At 32.3% G+C, this 17050-nt stretch overlaps 2 protein-coding genes and 1 non-coding gene across 3 annotated transcripts; all 3 read left to right on the top strand.

Moving 5' to 3' along the window:
• The first annotated feature begins 683 nt into the window (after positions 1-683).
• Positions 684-765, top strand: TRNAS-CGA. Its single transcript has one exon. It is a non-coding gene; the product is annotated as a tRNA-Ser (tRNA).
• Positions 766-914: 149 nt separating this feature from the next.
• LOC114387885 (pentatricopeptide repeat-containing protein At3g02650, mitochondrial) lies at positions 915-3842 on the top strand. Its single transcript, XM_028348118.1, has 2 exons — positions 915-2798; positions 3074-3842. Exon 1 carries the CDS (start codon positions 1163-1165, stop codon positions 2777-2779), a length of 1617 nt encoding a protein of 538 aa, XP_028203919.1. The 5' UTR covers positions 915-1162; the 3' UTR covers positions 2780-2798; positions 3074-3842.
• Positions 3843-7574: 3732 nt separating this feature from the next.
• On the top strand, positions 7575-11126 carry LOC114387310 (transcription factor bHLH68-like). Its single transcript, XM_028347465.1, has 10 exons — positions 7575-7882; positions 7979-8145; positions 8430-8712; positions 8846-8920; positions 9130-9195; positions 9458-9523; positions 9688-9744; positions 9971-10012; positions 10267-10317; positions 10735-11126. Exons 2-10 carry the CDS (start codon positions 8000-8002, stop codon positions 10858-10860), a joined length of 912 nt encoding a protein of 303 aa, XP_028203266.1. The 5' UTR covers positions 7575-7882; positions 7979-7999; the 3' UTR covers positions 10861-11126.
• Positions 11127-17050: the final 5924 nt, after the last annotated feature.

The raw sequence follows: 17050 nt of genomic DNA, 5'->3' as shown, positions 1-17050 counted from the left end.
ATTTAAAAATGACGGTTGAAGGCTAACTTATCCTAAATCCTATTTAAAGGATCAGAAATGGGCCCAAGCTTAACAATGAAACTCTGCATTCATTTCTGCAAGATTCTAGTTTGGTGCTTCCTGCATTTCTACTATTGCTTTCTTCATTTTTTTTATTATATTTTGAAAAGTCCATTTCAAAATACAAATAAGAAATGCAGAAAACAATAATGATAGTGAGAGCGCAGGAAGTTTTATCCAAAATTCTATTGAAAACTGAAATAACTAGCTCATATTGAACATTGAAAGAAGGAAAATGATATACATACGTCCCTTAATTCATAAAATATACCTCTCTTCTCTCTTTTATTAATGAATTTATTAAATATCCTTCTTAAAGGATATTTTAGTAATAAAAAATATAAAAAGGAAAAGAAAGGTATATTAACTAATTAAGAGAGGTAAATATATCAAAAGCCTTGAAAGAACCAACCCGGTACTCCGAGGTTGCACTTGCAGATTAGTTTAGTGGGCTTTAGACACACTCTACGTAGTGGGCCACTCCGAATCCAAGAGAAGCTACAATCCCATGCTTGCAAATGTCGTATGGATCTTGGACCAAATAAAATTCATCCTTGGCGCATTATGGCGCCAGCCATTAGCCAACTTGTTAATTCTTCTTGTTTTAAAATTATCCAATTAACGTCGATATGTCCGAGTGGTTAAGGAGACAGACTCGAAATCTGTTGGGCTTTGCCTGCGCAGGTTCGAATCCTGCTGTCGACGACTTTTTCCATTTTCTGAATCTGCATAATTTAAAATTTGTATTTTTTAAGAATTTTAATATTTTATAACATGACATTATATTTAATTTCATTTTCTGAAACTGCATAATTTGATGCATGAAACAAACTTACACAATTAGAATAGTAGAAAGAAATTTGAAAAGAGAAAAAAAAAAAAAAGAGAGATCAAATTAACATGCAGTTCGCACTTCGCAGAGGCAAGTGCGTTTGCTTGCACGCAAAGGCTGCGAAAATGAGTGAAACGCTGTCGTATAAGTTGTGACATATTAAAGCTGATGCTTTTATTTAGGTTACGCACTTACACTTACAGTTAAGAAGAAGAAGAAGAAGGCCGAAGAAGTATCAAATTAACACATTCTCGATCGAGAAGAAGAAGAATGTGGACGCGGATACTCGCACGAGCAACACGTGCAGTTACCGTTGCCGGCAACTATTCACCCATTCACCAACGCATCTGTGACCCTATCTTTCTCAAAATCCCCAAATCAACTTTTCCCCAAATTTTCAATAACCCTCGATTTTTGGTCACCTCCAACCTCGACAATGAGCTCTCACCGGATTCTTCAGTGAACAGCGGTGACAGACAGCTCGCAGAAGAAGGAGAAGGAGCAGGAGGAGGAGGAGACAGGTACGAGGTTGATTCCGACAAATTGGAAAGTGTGCTGCGTCTTCTCCAAACCAGCGCTGATGGGTCCCTCGAGTCTTGTTTGGATGATATTGATTTGACACTGCACCAGCAATTGGTAACGAAAATAACCGAAACTCCGTTTGTTTTGAGTGAGAATCTGATAAGGTTTTTCTGGTGGGCATGGAGTGAGAGATCATTGGGGGTGACAACCCCGATGGTGGAGTCTCTTGTTTTGGCCATATGTGGAAATGATGTGAGGAAGAAAGAGGTGGTGTACTCGTTGTGGGACTTGGTTAAGGAGATTGGAGAGAAGGAGAGTGGAATCCTCAATGTGAAGATTCTCAATGAGTTGATTAGTTCCTTCTTGAGGTTGGGGAAAGGGAAGGCCGCATTGGAGGTGTTTAATAAATTTGAGGCTTTTCACTGTGTTCCTGATGCAGACACTTATTACTTTACAATTGAAGCGCTTTGTCGGCGGCGAGCTTTGGATTGGGCTTGTGGTGTTTGTCAGAAGATGGTTGATGCGCAGATATTGCCTGATGGTGAGAAAGTTGGCGCCATTTTGTCTTGGTTGTGTAAAGGGAAGAAGGCTAAGGAAGCCCATGGAGTTTATGTGGTGGCAACGGAGAAAGGGAAACAGCCACCCGTGAATGTGGTTAGCTTTTTGGTTGTGAAGCTCTGTGGAGAAGATGAAACTGTGAAATTTGCTCTGGAGATGTTGGAGGATATCCCTGAGGAGAAGAGGGAACGAGCGATAAAGCCGTTTTTGGCGGTTGTCCGGGCGTTGTGTAGGATTAAGGAAGTTGATAAGGCCAAGGAGTTGGTGTTGAAGATGATTGAGGATGGGCCGCCGCCTGGGAATGCTGTTTTCAATTTTGTTGTTACGGCTTATTCAAAGGCTGGGGAAATGGGGAAAGCTGTGGAGATGATGAGGCTGATGGAAAGTAGGGGCTTGAGACCAGATGTGTACACTTATACTGTTCTTGCTAGTGCTTATTCAAATGGTGGGGAGATGGAAGAGGCACAGAAGATCTTGGCAGAAGTAAAAAAGAAGCATGCTAAGTTGGGACCTGTAATGTTCCACACTCTGATTCGTGGATATTGCAAGTTGGAACAGTTTGATGAGGCTTTGAAGTTATTGGCTGAGATGAAAGATTATGGTGTCCATCCCAGTGTTGATGAGTATGACAAGTTGATACAGTCTCTCTGCTTGAAGGCTTTGGATTGGGAAATGGCAGAAAAGCTACACGAGGAAATGAAAGAGAGTGGTTTGCATCTCAAGGGCATCACGAGGGGTTTGATTAGAGCTGTCAAGGAGATGGAGAAGGAGGTTGTGGAGGCTGGGAGCATTACTGCAGCAGTGTAAACATTGGTTGCTCTTTGAGGTTGTGTATGATGTGAGAGGCCTTTAGTTATAACTCTTTTCTGATTAGCATACCATTTTGTTAGGAAGTTGCCATCTTAATGCAGAAATAATTGTGTGGAGGAAATTTAAGAAGTGATTGTTGATGTATTTGATGTCTTTTACATGCATTTTTTTTCTTCCTTTTATAATATTGAATCAAGTTGGCCGTGTTTTATATTTTTCCTTATTTTTTATTTCTCATGATGATACGTGATTCTGTTGGATAATAATCAGTTTGCATCCTTCCCCCTTCAGACTCATACACAGACACACCAAGAAGAAGGCTGTTTACAAGTGGAATACATAGATGCAAAAGGCTTAGTTAGTTGCTTACCGTATTTGCTGTATTTGGTTGATTGAGATTCTCTTTCAATGAGTAGGGAGTTGATCACGATTCTGAATCCAAAAGGCTGCCTTGGATTTTGGTAACTATGTGGAGGGGAAATATGGAGGTGGTTTTGTGTTCGCAATATGTTTTTCTATGCTTAACAAAGTGCTGTATTGATGCTTTTTTTGGGTGTGGAGGTTTATGGTCTCTATCAGGATGCGGCTCAAGCAGTTGGTGTGCAGGTGAATTCGTGGGCTTAATGTGTGTATAAAGTGAAGCTTCTACTCATATTAAACAGACAGCAGATATTGGAGGTTATTACTTTAATTAAATTAATGAATTTGATTTTGTATTAGTAGATTATCATTTCAGTTTGGTCCAGCGGGGGAGGAGGATATGAGGCAATGGATGACTGTTCGAGGCTCTATACTGGTTTTGTTTTATTTCAAAGGGACTTCGTTTTATTTAGTTGAAATGGTTATCAGGTGTTTACTGTTTTATTTTGGGTAGTGTGGAATGTTCTATGTACTCGGGTGATTATAAAACATACATGGCGATGGCTTTTAGTGAGTGGGTTTTATGTTTACTGCATGATGGGTACTGGTTTGTAGTGGTCACTGTTTTGTGAACCTTTTTCAAATGTACTCATGCTGCTCAACTCAAGCCATATTAATAAAAGTAATTTGCCTATAAAAATAAAAATGAGTTGGTGGTATCTAGATTAATTTGTGATACCTAATTATATGAAATCTTGGATTGCTAACAAGGAACATGACTATAATAGTACTTGCATCCCCTGTTTCATTGATAAGTGGCAAGTTTTAGTTGATGCCCTGTGTTATGATGTAGCAACCTGTGTTGTGTAGTGTTACTTCTCTACAAATGAACATTTAATCCTTGTATATCTTAATTATGCATAGATAAGGGGGGTTAGGGGTTTGGAAGGTGGATGCGTGTTGCAAAGGAGGATCATTATATTGCTGTTTTAATGATGAAAGATATATAGGGGCTGTGGTACAGTGGTAGATGAGGAGTGAGTAGTGAATAGGGGAAGTTGTGGGGCTGGGTGTGTGTGTGTATATATATATATATATATATATATATATATATATATATATATATATATATATTAATTACTTTTATTTATACTTAAATGGTGTTATATACACTAAATTCAGTTATCTAGTTCATGAGTAATATATACTAATAAGTTATTTTTACACACAAGATAATCAACTTATTCGTTTCAAAATAATAAAAAAAATGATGCATTTATGGAATAAAAAAACAATGCCTAATAATAGGATTCATTTTTTTTTGAAGAATAATAGGATTCATTTAAGATGTGTTAAAAGTAAAAAAAAGAGATGTTAAATTAGAGAGAAGAGTTTCTTAGATTATAAAAAAGTAAGAATAAGTGATGTATAATGATAAAAGGAACTTCTGTTATGGCATCTTCAACCCTCCCGATTCAATTTTCCTATCCAATTCAGAGAAATTAGATGAAATGAACTATCCCGTTTGGAAGCAGTAAATCAAGAGGCTTGCTTGTGCACATTTAGTAAAATCTCAGACAGAGCCATGATTAAGTAGTAATATTCTGGTCAACAACAATCTGTGTCTTAATTAAGTTCTCTTTTGTCTAAATTCTAAATCTCAAAAAGCCACATAATATGCATCCAAGCTAGTATTTAGATTTGTAGTTTTTATCTTTTTCTTTAGCACTATTCTCTTTATCGTTTACTTTATTGATATCAACACAATCTGCAGTTTTAGTTCACTGCAATTAAGAAATAAAAGTAAGACGTGTGTTCCCATTTGATTATCTAGAAATAAATGCATAACTACAAAATCAAAAACATAATATTCCTTCATCAGGTATCAATCATAAAGAATGTCAGATGGAAATATCTTTATTACAACTGATGGAAGCAAATTTTTTAGAATAGTGAAGCTAAAAATGGATTTTACTTCAATCAGCATCTTGGGGAACAACTTCAAGCTCTTTAGTATAAAAAATCTTGATGTGGTGCATATCAACAAAAACTTTGAACATTGTAGACATAAAAGGAAAAGAAAAATGATAATTGCAAGCATCAGTCCAAGAACAATGCAAAATACTATTTATAAGAGACATGAAGCCTAATCTTAAACCTTAAGAGACTTAGAGTCACTTTGCCAACACAGTGCTTAATACACATACAACAGCAACACAGTGCCTACTAAGCACAGGTTCAATTGTGCCTGAGTATTATATCAGCACAGGCTAAATGAAAGAGTTTAAAATTTCAAACAGATTTTTAGTTTTTATAAAAAAAAAAAAAACATGAGGCGTAATCTAAAACTGCCGAGTAATAATTATGAAATCTGAACTAATTTGATATATATATATATATATATATATATATATATATATATATATATATATATATATATATGTGGGTTAGAGTATCTCTTGTACTCTTTTAATAATATATATATACCTTTTTCCTATATATAAAAAATGTGAATCAACTTTTAATTTTATACAATTAAAATTTTTCTAATACAAATTTATAGATATAAAAAATTTTGGTTTTAAAAACTTGATAAATTAGAATTGAAATTTTTAAAATAATATTATTAAAAAAAGATAAAATGACAAAATGATGTAAAATAGTTGATGTGAGGTGACACACATTGATAAAGAGAGTATATAAATATAAACAGAAATCCTTACTCTGAGTGTGATCATTTAAATTTAATAAATAGGAGTTTGTAATTAAATTAAATATAATGTTATATATTTTAATATAAAAATTAATATTTATGCATATAAGTTTTAAAAGGATTTTTTTCTTTTCTTTTGGGAGCTAAGACTATACCCTTGCCTCCAACATCCATTCTGCCCTTGAAGGATACAACATGCAACATTATTCTCACATGATTTTTAACATTTTCTTTTTACACTTATCTTTTATGAAGAATAAGAAAGAGAGGAGAATGTGTCTTTATATCTCTTTTATCATAAAAAAAAAACCAGAAAACGTAAATGAAAAAGAGTATGTAAATTAATGCAGCAATAACATTTTTTTATGGGTGGGGTGTCAAGGAATATAATAATGAAGCTGAGAACTTAATTTATTCATTATCTCAATGATCCTTCCTCTCGATCCAAAACTTTTTAGTCAAAAAAAAATTCCCCTCGTAAGAACGTTCATGAGAACTAAATTTAATCATGTAACGTAGTTAGGACAAAAATATTAGGTAGTCTTGGATTATCAAGTGTTCATTATTCTGATCAATTTTTATGTAATGTATTCGAAGTTTTTAATTTATGAAAAAAATTAACACTCCAAGATATCGTATGATTTTAGAACCTTATTCAGACCATCTAATAGTTTTTGGTAACTAGGAGTCTAGGACTTGTGCATAATCTTTAAAAAATATTTGTATGGTAATATAAAACACGCTAGACGTTAGTTGCTCCGTTTCTATCGTACTAGTGAGTAACAATGATGCAAAAAACAGAAGATTGAAATATGTAGGGCAGTCGCCCCTTGTATTGTTTGGTTCGTCCGTACAGAATTGTTTTGGTGGCAGATTGAAATAGAAAAATCATCTCTATCTTTTAATTTTTCTTATAATGTTAGGCAATTTCAACCTCCAGTAGCTGTTTTTGAAGGAAACAACATTTCTTATGATTTGAGTACTAACCTTTTCTTATGCTGCGTCTGCAGCAATAATTTTGGCCATTAATATTAAATTTAAATTTAGATTATTAAAAATAGAAATATAAAAAATATATTTATATATTTAATTATGAAAGGTTAATATGCTGCCGCTAGAGTAGTAGGGATGTAGGACTATAGAGAATCTAAGTCCTTTGACATAAGGTGGATTGCAAAGGGACCATCTTGAGAACAAGAAATTAATTATGTTGATAATGACATGCGCGCATAAAGAGTAATAAATCTCATCATATAAGTCAATTAATATAAAAAACAGGCAATTTCGATGCTTAATTGCATCTCTTGTCTCTTCTGAAACGTAGAATCCGATTCACCCAATGAAATATATAGAGAATAATAAGAGTATTAATCAATTGTGACGGTTTAAATTAATTAATTACGTTAGTAGTTGCCTGTATTATTTGCTAACGATTTGTGTTAGTTAATTTGAATCTTACTTCAACATCATGTTGGTGATTTAGATTTGTATTGTAATTGCCAAAAGGCTCTTACTCATGGGCAATTCTTAACATTTTCTGCTTTGGTCTTTTTATTTTATTCAGCCTCTAAATTTTGTATTTTAATTTGTTAAAGTGAATTATTGCTGCAAAGAATAAAGAAATCATCTAACATTGAACTCAATACTATTAATTAGTATTAAATTATGCCTTACCTCTTCCCCCAGCCCTAGCTATCTATCCCTGAAACAATCCCAAGGTGGAACCCCAAATTAAGGAATTAAGCACTGAGTAAGTATTAACCTCAAAACATTGCCCACCAGCTTTTCTGCTCTACTTTTATAATAAAGCAAAAGTAGGAATAAAAAGAAAAACTGAATAGATGAAAGAAAGTTATGAGAAAACAACATAAGCAAAGTTCCTGAACCCCATCTCTATAAAATACTGTGAGACCCCAAAGCTTTAAGTTTCTTCAACAGCTTGTAAGAAAGCAAAACAGTACAGAACTCTCAAACCTTTAGCCAAGGCTTGTTTGGGTGTACTGTACATACAAGGAAATATCACAAAGGTGAAAGTGGAAAAGTAGAAGGAAAAAAGGAGATTGAAATTTATTTATTTTTAATTATTTTGAAGGCATATATACGTGAATTGAATTTTTTCACAGGAAACTCTTCCAGTGCAGCAAATGATGGTTGATAACCCTAACTGGTGGAGCATGCATCAACAACCTTCTTTGATCCCTCCCCAATATGTGTTTCCTCCTTCTTCAATTCCTTTTAATTCTTTGACTGAAAATCAAGAGCCTCCTCAGTCATGGAGTCAACTGTTTTTGTAAGTAAACAACCCACCCTATTGTCTCTCTCTTTTTGTGTCTGTGAGGGTTGTGTGATGTCTAGTTCATTTTATATGTTCTACGATGACTGCATGTAGTAGTTATCGTGTCTTATAAATGCTAGAAAAACTGTTTGCATGTTAGATAATTGGTTAACTGCGGGTTGATCAAAGAACTATATATGCATTTTGGGAATTGGTGCAAAGTCCAAGGAGCTTCCTTTTTGTTTACTTATATATAAGAGTGAAAATTAACTTTGCTGGGTTTTGTGTTTGTTTCGCAGTACTGGATTACCGGGAGAAGAAGAGAAACTTGGGCCTAAGAAGTTGGAAAACTGGAATGTCCAAGATCTTAATACTGCTTCTAGAGTTCCATTTCTTGATGTAATAAGGCAACAAGTTTCTCAAAGGGGCAATTTGTACGACCACGGGCCATCTTGGTCACATATGGTGCCTGTTTCTTCCCCCGTGTCTTGTGTCACTAGCTTCAGTAGTAATAATATATTGGATTTCACTTATAACAAGTCAGATCATAGGAGAAATCTACAACAAGACCAAATATCCAAGGTAATTAATTCAGAAAAAAGAGTTAGAGTCTCTTATTAATTCTTTCTTATTTTCTCATCCAAACTTGCTACTGATAGTATAAATATCCTGACATGTTATTCAAATTGATTAACGTCTCTTTCTTATGCTCTAGTGTAATAGCACAGCCACTGTTGGAGTTTGTAAAAAGGCTAGGGTTCAGCCATCTTCAAGCCAAGCACCTCTCAAGGTGACTCCCTCTCCCCTTCTTTCTTTTCTACTATTTCTTTCTCATTTGATGAAGGAACTTGTATATATGTGAGTGTTGTCGTTCTTGATTGTCTGTGTTTGAGACTAATATTCTTTCTGCTGGCAAATACTTGTTGGAAGAGAGAAAAGCATATATATACAAGAAATTCATGTAATTAATGATTTCCATGTATGAATATTGTGAATCAGGTGCGGAAGGAGAAGCTAGGTGATAGAATAACAACCCTTCACCAACTAGTTTCCCCGTTTGGAAAGGTAATCAACTATACTTTAACTGATCAGTTATTATAATAAACAAACCATACACAACCATAAGAGAAGAGAAACCATTACAAGTGCCTTTGTGTTTGGTTTTAAAAGTCCCTCATGAATAGCTCTTTTCAATCCTTCCAAGATCCAACTTCTGTGTACCTCTTTAATTATCTTTTGCCATTGATTGGAACTTCATCACTTTTAACATTGAAGAAAAGAGAACTTAACATGACCCTTCATTTTGTGATGTGCTTCACTTTTGCAGACTGACACAGCTTCTGTCCTGTTAGAAGCCATAGGATATATAAGGTTCCTACAGGGCCAAATTGAGGTGATGTTTCTCACACATTATTTATACTAAGCTATTCAGAGTCAGTGAAAGCATGCACTTAAAGTTTGACCAATATTTATTGATGATGCTTTTCTCCAAAAACATTCTTCAGTTATGGGAGTTATAAAATTTTATTCCTTTTTCTCCTCCTTGAATGGATGCAGGCACTCAGCTCTCCTTACTTGGGCAGTGCATCAAAAAACATGAGGAATCAACAGTCTGTAAGTACCCATTTCCCAAAGTCTCTCACTCTCTACAAAGACTTGACACACTAGTTTGAGCAGGACAAAACTGACATATATATATATATATATATATATATATATATATATATATATATATATATATATATATATATATATATATATTGTTGTATTGTATGTACTAGAATATTATATAATTAAAGGGAATGTTTCTTCCTTAAATTTTTTTTTTTTCAAACAACAGGTACATGGAGAAAGAAATTCTGTTCCAGAGGACCCCGGTCAGGTATGCTTTATTGGATCCATAAATTCATTAGAATCAATTTATGAGCCCTTATTAGCAATTATTGAAATATTTAATCCGCTAAAAGAAAAGCCACTGAAAGTTGAAACAAGAAGATTCCTCAGCTTTTTATAACATATATACTTTAACGCATGAGATAAGGCTGAATTGCTTGTTTGAAGTCAAAGAAAGGTTCAGACCTGTGAGAGAAGTGAAATTACTAACTAATACTTCTCTTTTTTTATTCCCATATCTAGCTGTTGAATGACAATAATATTGGCCTGAAAAGAAAGGGAGCTCCGAACCAGGTACATATGCATTCTTTCCTTTTAATTTATACGAAGCTGTGGTACTCGATGAGTTTAGTATTTTTCTTCATTTGACTCTTTGTTGTTTTGAATATTCAAGGCGTACGCATCATATTCTGATCACGTAAGTTGTCATAATTACAATCAGTTGTACTACTATCATAGTGGGCAAAATTAAAATGGTTAAAGAAATTAGATAAAGTAATAGTTTATCACATTATAAAATAATTTTATAATATTATTTAATCACACAGATAATTATATATAATAATAATTTTTAAAATTAATATCTGATGATTGGTTAAGAGTGTGAAAAGCTTTTACACTTACCGTATGTGCATGCATTAATGATTATTAAACTCTAGAAATTAACTGTATCAAACATTGCATGATTCTTAATTAGTATTGATTAATCAGGATGCGGAAGATCATAAAGCTAAGGATTTGAAGAGTAGAGGGTTGTGCTTGGTCCCGGTGTCTTGTACCCAGAATATGCATGTTGGAAGCTATTACTGGGCGCCCGCATACGGCAGAGGATTTTAACATGTAGCCAATTAATAGCAACGATATATCTTTTTCAGAGGAAGACTATTTGATATAATATATATAACATCGTGAGCAGTCAATCTGTGCCAATGAATTAAAAGGTTGATTGCTCACGATGCTATGCCTCATATTCAATTCTAATTTACCCTTAGTTTGTTAAATTAGTTATGCACTCTCTCTGATCTACTTAGAATAACTTATTTTTTAAGCTTTGTCAAAACATTATTAATTGTTTGGTTCTTCTAAATATGCGTTGGGGGGGAGCTGGAATTCTTTCTTATTTTGTTCACATGATTAGTGATAGTTGCTGATAACTATTTTAAATTCAGTTTTTAAAATTGTAATATCAATTTTTTCCCTTCCTTCTCCATCTAGAAAATTCTTTTTTTCATTCTATTAATTAATGCTTCAAATATTCGTGGAACTAATTAACCATCTTAATTTGTTACTGACGACATGGACACATTAATTCTCGTGTAATAAATAAGCTATAGCATTCGTTTCTTCGGATGAACTTCATAGAAGAAGAAGAGCGCTCAAAGACTTCATGATGGTTAAATGAAAGAAAACAAAGGTGCATAGCTCTATCATATGAAGAGAAATGGTAGCAAACTCTTTAATATATTTTTTAAATACACGTTATATTATTGATTGAAATTTATTCAAAATCATAAAATTAAATAATGGGTTTTAATTTCACTTCAAATTTAATGAGTCGTCTCACTTATGATTTTAATTTTATAATTTTTAAATAAATTTTAATGAATAATAGAGTGTATTAAAGAAAGTATGTTAAAATGTGTATTGTCAACACTAAAACAAAATGAAGGATTAATAGAAGTGAATATTAGGTTTAAATCTAAATTTGTATAAATTAAGAAATGTGCAGGTGATTTATGAAAAAAAAGAAGAAACAAATAAATAACACGATTGTCAACCTAAAAAAATATTATCGCTTTATAAAGTTACATCAAACCATGCAACGATTGGATGCATAAAATATTCATGAAGGCGAGATTAATTTGAAGTAATACCTATATGCATGTGTAGAAGTAAAATCAACTACTTTGAAGCAAGAGATAATTTATACGTGACATTTAAATGTCATTCTTTTTCTTTCTGGTTTTCATTAATTTAGACGTCGGAAGGTGATCTATTTCTTGACATTTCTTATTCAGGGTATGCATATAGTATTTGGAACATGCACGCACATTTATTGCTATTGTTGTTTTGTACGCAGAAGTTTTCTATGGCCGCGAGGAGTACTCATTATAACTATTATGGATTTGTATTTGTTCGTTAGTCATTGTTACTGGAAAAGAGCTAAAATTGAATTGAAAAGAAAACAATTTGTTGTCAGAAGGTTATGGCAGAGATTCATGTGGCGTGGCTGACTCGAAAGTTCATATATGGACCCCGTCTTAATCTCTCGGCTCATCTTTGGACCACTTTTATGATCACATTATACTCAAGTGCACCCATTTCCTCTTAATTTCCAAGTGACGCTTTCATCATCCTGACGCTGCATATTACATCATCCCAATTGCAATGTACTAGTATATATTAATGTTAGTTTCAATTCATTAGTTTTGATTGGTTGTAATATAATTTATTTTTAATATATCACAAACATTGATTTTGTCTCTAAAGACAAATATCAAGATTAGGGTATTTTCCTTAATTGAATATAGAGTGTAATGAAACCAAATTAAAATAAAATTTTAATACTTTTCATAAACAAAGAAAGGAAAAAGGGAAGAATAGATAAGGGTTTGGAAAACAATGAAGATGAGGTATAGAGAATAAGTTTTTGTACATTTTTTATATAAAGGGTTGTTTTGGTATAATGAGTATTTATGATAATAAAAATTTAAAACAAAAGAAAAGAGAAGTATACTTGGCAAATAGGGGAATTGTAAATAGCAAAAGTCATATTTGAATGTTTGGCATTCCCTAATCCCTCATGATCCTGAAAATTTTGTTAGAGAATTCATATTCTCACAACCACAATTGCTATCCATTTTTTGAAAAATAGTGGGAGTAGACAAAAATGTTCCTCTGCATATTTTCTCCACCCCTTCCCCTTCTCTCTTTCCCCATTCTTCTCATCACCCTTTCCCCTTCTTCTTGCATTTTTTTTCTTCATTTTATACACAATAGAAGTACGATTTCATTGATTTTTAATCTAGAACACAACGAAATTTTACTTTCATTGTATTATTGGATAAATAACACAACAAAATCATGATTATGTTGTATAATTGGGATGAGAGTAAAATTACAAAATGAAATCATGAATTCGTTGTGTTATCTAGGGGTAATAAAAAATTACACAATAAAATTGTGTTTCCATTGTACAATTGAGGGTGAAAAAAATACACAATAGAAATACAATCACAATTTTTTTTTTTGGAATATGGGTAAAATGCACCCACATGTGTTAGTGCCAATAGCAATACCCATTTGCTATCTCTTAGTAAATTTTTAAAAGCCCAAAGAAAAGCATGGGCCTATCTCACTTAAGTGTAGTTACATAATCCTTTTACGTATCCTTTTCGTTTGGACCTTTTGCCCACTGTATCACAAAAGTTCAGGGTAAAAAGGCAACAAATAATGTTCTTTAATGTTCTTTTTATTGTGAATTGGATAATTATGTTAAGCTGAAAAATTATTTCAAAACGTGTACAAAAATTTAATAATATTCCTGCTAAATTATATATATAAATATTATAAAACATGTATAAAAATCAACCTGGCCCGTGCAATAGCACGGGTATCAAACTAGTATATTCAAATAATTGGCCTCTCCTTTGACAGCTGGAGCCATTGGAAGACGCAGACATTAGTTTCTTCTTGAGTAGAAAGTAGCATATATGTTCCATACGTCCCCAACGCTAGATGTGTGTGTGAAGAAATCCAATGAACAACCTGCCCACAACATAAGCCCCTCACAAGAAATCTTAATACAAAGATAAATCCAAGTTGAATGCAATTCTCTTGGCACTTGGAAAAATGAAATGAATTAAGGAAGGAACGCAGAAAATGCGACATTCATTTGTAGAATAAACCATAAACATTTTAAAGTGAAAACTTAAATTAATGTGAATCTTGAATTCTAAGCCTAGCTCACTCAATGCCGTTGATGGAACTTTAATATGAAGTGCTCTATGTAAATATCAGATTAAATAGTACAGATATGTAATATTCAAATGCTAAATAAGATAAACAAATGACACGTTCCAATTAATGCAGATGCCTATCCAGAATGTCATTACCATGCGTCGAGATTCCATCACTACGAAGGAAAAGATCAAATTACCTTGTCTAGGTTCTGCAATCTTCGATAGCCATATGTGAAGTATGCTATGTGAAGAGCATCGTTTTATTATTTCATGCATATGAAATAATAAAACAGCCCCCCCTTAAGTTTTATAAAAACCCTCCCCCTCTCCAAATTCCCTTTTCTTTTAAATAACCCATCCCCATCTCTTAAACCCTCCCACTTCTTTCTATTTTTCCATCTCTCAACCTTTCACTCATTTTCTTCTATTGTTTCAAAATTTATTAAGCTTATTACATCCAAGCACGGGAATATGATTGAAGTAAAAGGAAATATCACTCATTTTCTTAAATTTTTTATTTGATCTCTTTAAAATAAAAATTTATAATCCATTGTGTTAAATAAGTATTTTATAACATCGTTTAGTTATGGATTGTATGAAAAGTATTATGGATTATTGTGATTTCCTCAAAACCCTTGATTTGCTAAATTTGGAAATTTTGCCTAATTTTTTGTTCTTTTATTTTAAATGCTGAGATCTTATGAAAAATACGATGATTGATCCTCTCAATGACATTAGAAGACATTGATTGTGTTCTTTTGAGTGTCTAGTTAATCTACTTAGTGTTATTTTTTTTTAAATTCTTTTAGGAGAAGAAGTAAACTTCAAAATAAATATTCTTTTGTGATCTTTGAAATTTTAAGAGTACTTGAGAATAAAGGAAAATATTTATTTTCGCTTGATTGAAATTTATTTTGAGATTTTTTATAAGGTATTTAAGAATGAATATTGGATTATAATTTATTTTTTATTGTGAATTCATGATTGATTGTCGTTCGCTCGCTACAACAAAGAGATAATGTAACCTATGAGTCAATTACTTATGGTATATTTATATTTTCCATTTGTCACAAGGAAGATATAATGTAACCTATGAGTCAATTACTCATAGTATATTTATATTTTTCGTTTGTTGCAAAGAAAAGATAATGCAACCTACGAACTAAATGTCGTAGTTCTATAATTACCATTCGTCACAATGAAGAGATATAATGTGATCTGTGAGTACATAGTGGAATGAAAGTTTGATTATAAAATTATTGTTATATATAATTCTAAAATTTTTCAAGAGAGTATACAATAGTTTCTAAAAACAAGTTGTATTTATTTTGCTTTATTTAATGTCATTTAAATTCCTTTTGGATGTAAAAACTTTAGCTATGTTGTGCTCTCCTTCCTATTCGCCATGTATTTTATGCCCTCATTAAGTCTTTGTGACTTATCCCCTTATTTTATTTTTTATTTTATTAGATATGCAAATAGTGGAATAGCTAACTTTCTGGGATTTGCTGACTTATCCAAGAATTTGATTATCTTTTGGTAGGCCTTCATTACATTTGATGGATAGTTTTTTTTTTTTACTCCAATCTAATGCAGTTATAAGGATAAGGGTAGTAATGGATATAGAGAGAATTCCTTTATTTTGAAATTTAAATGATCCTCTCTTATAGATATGCTGATTATGTAATTATGTTTTAAGACATTTTCATGATTAATATTTATGAGCAACATTACTATTAGTTAATATTTTGGACAATATGTTAAGGGTCTATGTTGTAATTTGTGACCTTTATATCTAATTGTTGGATCAAAATATATATCTATATATAAATTTATTTGGATATATTATATGTTTTTACAAATTATTTAATATGGGTTAGATTAGTGAGATTAAGAAAATTATAATTTATACGTCGATCATGATACAAGAATGAATGATGATATTATAAAAAGTTTTTGAGCCAGTGAAGCATGGACCAAGATAATATTGATCATCAATCAAGAACAAGTCAAAAGTACCACACTTGCTGAACAATATAAGTTTCGTTCAAAATTCACTAATACGAGACGCCTTTTTCTAGAATGACAAAATCAAAAGATGTAAATATTTCGGGGATATCTGTTGTTACAAAAAACAGTTTTCTGTTTTTTACAAATTAAAGCACAATAAATTTCACATGTCTGACTTCTTAAAATAGGTTTTGAAAAGAATAAGCGTGTGCTTGATTGTGTTTTTGTTTTTTAGGTTTTAAAAATTATTTTATAAAATGATTTTCAAAAAAACATATTTTTAGAGAATAGAAGTGAGGAAAGATGTAAAAGTGTAAAAAGAACATTAGTAGAAAACTGAAAGTAGAAAATCAAAACTTGATGTTTAGTTTTCTTGGTTTTAAAAATTGAAAAATTCCTCTCATTGAAAACAAGTCGATTTTTTTTTAGTGTACAGGTAAACATAAGCATTTCTAATTTATTCAGATAACTAAATAATAATACCTGCCACATACACATACGTTGATAGCTAAAAATATAAAATTACCTGAGAAGCTGCAAGCCAGTGAATTATGGCCTTTATTGCAGGATCTTCGTCAATAATCCAATCTCCCGTTGCAACCCCAATGTTATTGTCCAGGTCCATCCCATGATACAGGACACCACAGAATGACTTATTAATGTCACTGCAGGAGTGAACAAGCTAAGTTAAGAATTTGTTTAATATAATAGCCTTGAACATCCTTAAATACCTGAAGGGTAAATTGTTAAACACAAGGAAAGCTTCGTTTTTTAAGAAAGAAGAAATATTACTAAGCAAAACCAAAATGTATGGCGATTATTATAGCCATTCTGTGCAGTAAGGAAGACACATTATTCCAAAGGATTGGGAATAAGAAACTAAAGGCAACTCTGGAACGAGTTTCTACACCTTGCAGGTTATCCATGCATGTAAAAACACACTTTTCATAAACGATACAAATGTGCAGACATCAAACAATGAATTTTTAGATTACTCCCACATATAACAGCGATTCTGTATTCTAAAAAGAAGTAGCCACATAAAGCAAGATTAA

This window comes from Glycine soja, chromosome 15 (assembly GCF_004193775.1).
Source record: "Glycine soja cultivar W05 chromosome 15, ASM419377v2, whole genome shotgun sequence".
Classification (NCBI taxonomy): domain Eukaryota; kingdom Viridiplantae; phylum Streptophyta; class Magnoliopsida; order Fabales; family Fabaceae; genus Glycine; species Glycine soja.
Note: the sequence above shows the minus strand (reverse complement) of the source record. Positions and strands in the feature narration are given on the sequence as shown.